At 43.8% G+C, this 5,000-nt stretch overlaps 3 protein-coding genes across 4 annotated transcripts in view; 2 read left to right on the plus strand and 1 right to left on the minus strand.

The window, feature by feature from the left end:
* Positions 1-375, plus strand: part of LOC126984456 (mitochondrial DNA helicase-like) — an 11,405-nt gene extending 11,030 nt beyond the window's left edge. Inside the window, exon 13 of the mRNA XM_050838157.1 lies at positions 1-375. This exon is cut by the window's left edge and continues 461 nt beyond it. The gene's annotated coding sequence lies outside the window, so the exon portion shown is untranslated.
* A 268-nt stretch (positions 376-643) lies between these two features.
* LOC126984460 (NADH dehydrogenase [ubiquinone] 1 alpha subcomplex assembly factor 3-like) overlaps positions 644-5,000 on the plus strand; it is a 12,355-nt gene continuing 7,998 nt past the window's right edge. Inside the window, exons 1-2 of the mRNA XM_050838160.1 lie at positions 644-709; positions 2,525-2,664. The gene's annotated coding sequence lies outside the window, so the exon portion shown is untranslated. The remainder of the gene's footprint in view (positions 710-2,524; positions 2,665-5,000) is intronic.
* LOC126984461 (actin-binding Rho-activating protein-like) overlaps positions 2,354-5,000 on the minus strand; it is a 4,935-nt gene continuing 2,288 nt past the window's right edge. For both annotated transcript variants that reach the window (XM_050838162.1, XM_050838163.1), the window contains exons 2-6: positions 4,791-4,883; positions 4,375-4,532; positions 3,986-4,136; positions 2,991-3,083; positions 2,354-2,512 (exon numbers count right to left, since the gene is read on the minus strand). In XM_050838162.1, the coding sequence (XP_050694119.1) occupies positions 2,399-2,512; positions 2,991-3,083; positions 3,986-4,136; positions 4,375-4,532; positions 4,791-4,883 (609 nt within the window). In that variant the 3' untranslated portion in view covers positions 2,354-2,398. The remainder of the gene's footprint in view (positions 2,513-2,990; positions 3,084-3,985; positions 4,137-4,374; positions 4,533-4,790; positions 4,884-5,000) is intronic.

The following is a 5,000-nucleotide window of genomic DNA, read 5'->3' on the forward strand; positions in this document are numbered from 1 at the left end:
AGAAGAAGAAGAGGAGGAGGAGGAAGAGGAAGAGGAGGAAATTAGAAGAAAGTTTGGAGATGAAGAAGAAAGGAAGGAAGGAAGGAGAAGAAGAGGAGGAAGAAGAAGAAGGAGGAGGAGGAGGAGGAGGAGGAAGAAGAATTATAAAGAAGAGAATGAGTTAAGGAAAGGAAGAAAGAGGAGGAAGAAGAAGAAGAAGATAAAGAAGAAGAAGAGAGAGAGAGAGAGAGAGAGAGAGAGAGAGAGAATGGCTTAGTATTAGTAGTTTTATAATTGTGTAAATATAATTAGTTTGTATTTTTATATTACCAAAAAAGACATAATTAGATCTGGCTTCCATAGAGAATTAGTAATATTAAAATGGACTGAATTACACCCCAATGTTTTATTTATCATTCGTTAAGGACTTTGAAGTTAATTTTCTGAGTGTTTTATAAGTTTGTGATAATTTGCGTAAGAAAAAAAAGATACTCATTTGACTAGGAGAATAATCGTAATTGTTCACAGGGATATTACAGACGTTATATAACCTTACATTTCTATTCATTATTATTTAACATCCCTCTTTAATACAAATATAATTACTTAAAAGCTGAAATAAGAGGGAAATATATAAGTTTAAGTAATAATCCACAGTTTCTCATTTGACTCCCGGTCCTCAGCCTCCCTCCCTGGCTCGTAGCATCCTCACATTTCAAGATATTTTACGGTATTTCTAAGCATTTAACAAGTTATATTTAGGTTAGTACAGACACACGAAGGCCTGATGCATCTATACTAGCAATGTCAGCTCTTAAATAGGCCGGTAAAGGCGTTAAATAAGGGAAAAGGAGGTTTGTTTACATGCGGCGGCCACACATGTTCGAGTCAGCTGATGGAGGAAAAAATTATCCCACAATCCACACGATGAGGTGATATCCCGGTGTGTTGTCTTGCCCTGGCGTGTTAAATCATTCATCTTTCTTTGTAATTACTTCTGATGAAATAGCACTACAGAAGGCAATGCCCCTCTGTTGGGTAGTGCTACATTTTGTTATATACGTAATGCCCAAAGCCCCCTGTGTTGGGTAATGGCAATGCCCCTCTGTTGGGTAGTGCTACATTTTGGTATATACGTAATGCCCAAAGCCCCCGTGTTGGGTATAAGCAATGCCCCTCTGTTGGGTAGTGGTACATTTTGTTATATACGTAATGCCCAAAGCCCCCGTGTTGGGTATAAGCAATGCCCCTCTGTTGGGTAGTGCTACATTTTGTTATATACGTAATGCCCAAAGCCCCTGTGTTGGGTATAAGCAATGCCCCTCTGTTGGGTAGTGCTACATTTTGGTATATACGTAATGCCCAAAGCCCCCGTGTTGGGTAATGGCAATGCCCCTCTGTTGGGTAGTGCTACATTTTGGTATATACGTAATGCCCAAAGCCCCCGTGTTGGGTAATGGCAATGCCCCTCTGTTGGGTAGTGCTACATTTTGTTATATACGTAATGCCCAAAGCCCCCGTGTTGGGTATAAGCAATGCCCCTCTGTTGGGTAGTGCTACATTTTGTTATATACGTAATGCCCAAAGCCCCCGTGTTGGGTAATGTCAGGCTGGGTTACATTAAGAAGGTGGTGTTTTATTTCTTGAGTCTCAGGGCCGTATTTTCAGACACCATCGCTTCTCGCATCAACTATTTCTAAAGGTCGAAGAAGGGATCAATCGGGTTTTCATGAGTGTTTTTTAAGGTTCATGGCACAGAAGAAGGGTCACACTACCACCAGGGTCATAAAACTACCCCTGGAAAGGCCTACAGCTCCTACGAAAGCCATGTCAAATATGTGAACTTGGGCGACGAAATGTTTTAAAATACGACCCCAAGACCTTTTGACGGAGCCCTCTGATGCTCATGAAAAATACACACACACACTCAATAAGGAAACAACAGTTTATTTGTTAATACAAAACCCACACAGTCTCTTCTTAGATACATAGATGCATACCCTTAATGTATACAGGACAACCAGAAAAGATATAGTATATAGTATACATATATATTTAGTCAGCATACTGTTTAATAAGCGTAGGAATAAATAGCTGTGTGTGTGTGTGTGTGTGTGTGTGTGTGTGTGTGTGTGTGTGTGTGTGTGTGTGTGTGTGTGTGTGTGACCTCATTTCTTTGCCTTGTGACACACCCTAATCCCAAACCCCTTATATGTGTATGTATCTGTATGAATGAGTTTGTATGTATGTGTATGTATTTCTGTGTGTGTGTGTGTGTGTGTGTGTGTGTGATCATTTCTTAGCCTTGTGACACACCCCAATCCCAAACTCCTTATGTGTGTATGTATCTATATGAATGAGTTATGTGTATATGTATGTTTATGTGTGTGTGTGTGTGTGTGTGTGTGTGTGTGTGTGATCATTTCTTAGCCTTGTGACACACCCCGACATCAAACTCCTTATCCTCATTCAGTTCGGCGCGAATCTCAGCGATCGGCTTAAGCAACTTGATCACAGTGTCGTTATTCCGCCCCTGACCAACCAGACGACACCACCACCAGAACGGCCAATCAGAGGACAGCACACCACCAGGGACGGCCAATCAGAGGGGAGGAAGCCATTGGAGGTCACCGGGAACAGCCAATCGCATGGAAGGAGGAAGAAAGTGGAAAAATTGATTGATATGTGAGTGGATTGTTGAGTTTTTTTATTATTATTATTAGTAGTAGTAGTAGTAATAGTAGTAGTGGTAGTAGTAGTAGTAGTAGAGGGATGAGAGTGAAGATTAAGTAGGAGGAGGAGGAAGAGGAGGAAGAGGAAGAATGGTATCAACAGAAGTAGGAGAAGGAGGAGGAGGAGGAAAAGAGAGAAAAAAATAAAGAAAAAGGAAGAAGGAGGAGGAGAAGGAAGAGAATGGAAGAAGAGGAGGAGGAGGAAGAATGAGAGAGAGACACACACACACACACACACACACACACACACACACACACACACACACACACACAACTAACCTGGAACAAAGTCTCCCCCTCGAAGGTCAAAAGGTCATACTTCCGTGCCCTTAGAAGCATGCCCACGACCTTATTGGAGATCCGGGTGTAGAGCTGGAGAGAGAGAGAGAGAGAGAGAGAGAGAGAGAGAGAGAGAGAGAGAGGTTAGTTTGGGTCAAGAATTATGATTGATTTTTTTTTTTTATTATTATTATTAAGTTCTATTTCTCCTTCCTTTTCTTCTTCTTCTTCTCTTTCTCATTCTTCAACTCCTCCTCCTCCTCCTCCTCCTTATTCCTCTTCTTCCTCCTTCTTTTCTTCTTCTACTCCCTTCTCTAACTCCTCTTCCTCCTCCACTTCTTCTTCTATTTCTTCCTCCTCCTCCTCCTTTCTTTTCCTCATCTACCTCCTCCTTCTCTCCCTCCTTCCTCTTCCTCCTCCTTCATCTACTTCTTCCTCAACTATATTCCCTCTCCTCCTCCTCCTCCTCCTCCTCCATCTACTTCTTCCTCTTCCTCCTTATTTTCCTTCTACCTAATCTCCTCTTTCTTCTTCTTCTTCCTCTGTCTCTTCTTCCTCTTCTTTATTTACATTTTTCTAACCTTCAATTTTTATATATATTTTCTTTTGCGAACTTAACTTAACCTAACCTCCTCCTCTTCTCCTCCTCCTCCTCCTCTATCTTCTTCTTTATTTATATTTTTCTAACTTCAATTTTTTTTCTTTCCTTACGAACTTAACCTCCTCCTCCTCTTTCCTCCTCCTCCTCCTCCTCTTTCCTCCTCTTCCACTGCTTCCTCCTCCTCTTACCTCCTCCTCCTCATTCCTCCTCCTCCTCCTCTTTCCTCCTCAACCACTGCTTCCTCCTCCTCAAACCACCTCCTCCTCATACCTCCTCCTCCTCCTCCTCCTCCTCCTCCTACCTCCTCCTCTTTCCTCCTCCTCTTACCTCCTCCTCTTCTTTCCTCCTCCTCCTCCTCCTCTTCTTTCCTCCTCCTCCTCCTCCTCCTCCTCACCTGAAACAGCTCTCCAAAGGTAATGGCGGCTGTTCCATCCGGCAGCTGGTAACCTTCTTGGTGAATCATGTCGCACAGAAACACAACCTCAGCGTTCACATGTCTGGCGGCCCCGCGACCTCGCCTCTCACTCTTACTGCCGGCGACGGGGCTGTAGGGGGGGGCGGGAGGGAGATTAAGGGGTGTTAGTTTGGGGGGGAGGTCAAGGGAGGGGTGTTAGTGAGGTGTTACAGAAATGGTGGTTTAGATGTTTGCTCTAATCTGCGTTCCTATCCTTCCTTTCCATCACACTTGCTCGCTATCTCATTCTTATCATTCCAGTAGTATTTTCTCATCCTTCTTCACCCATTCCATCCCCCCCTCTTTCTCCCCTCCCCCCCCTCACCCACCGGCCGTAGTTGGGGTCATCCTTGGACAGCTTCGGCCGCTCCCCCGCACGGAACTGGCCGCTGAAGGGGTTCTGAGACATCTTGTTTTGGTGTTTCGCGGCGCTCTCGGCAAACTGCTTTTTCTTCTCCGCCAGGCTGCTGTGACGGAGGGCGAAGGGCTGAGAGAGAGAGAGAGAGAGAGAGAGAGAGAGAGAGAGAGAGAGAGAGAGAGAGATTGATAGTTTATTTTTGCAAGTAAACAACAAAGGAGAGAGAGAGAGAGTTGTGTTAATAGTAATATACATGTACTTGTGGTTTTCTTTTATTTTTTCTCTCTCTCTCTCTCTCTCTCTCTCTCTCTCTCTCTCTCTCTCTCTCTCTCTCCAAATCAAATCAAAATCTCTCTCTCTCTCTCTCTCTCTCTCTCTCTCTCTCACCTGTGTAGTTTCCTCCGGGGTTGAGTTGCCAGCGGTCGCTTTTTCGTCCAATTTCGCCATCCGCTCTTTCAAGTTGCCACCACGACCACAGATCTGAAGTAGTAGTAGTAGTAGTAGTAGTAGTAGTAGCAGTAATAGTAGTAGTAGTAGTAGGTAGTAGTAGTAGGTAGAAGTAGTAGCAGTAGTAGTAATAGTAGTAGTAGTAGTAGT

This window comes from Eriocheir sinensis, chromosome 57 (genome assembly GCF_024679095.1).
Source record: "Eriocheir sinensis breed Jianghai 21 chromosome 57, ASM2467909v1, whole genome shotgun sequence".
Taxonomy (NCBI): domain Eukaryota; kingdom Metazoa; phylum Arthropoda; class Malacostraca; order Decapoda; family Varunidae; genus Eriocheir; species Eriocheir sinensis.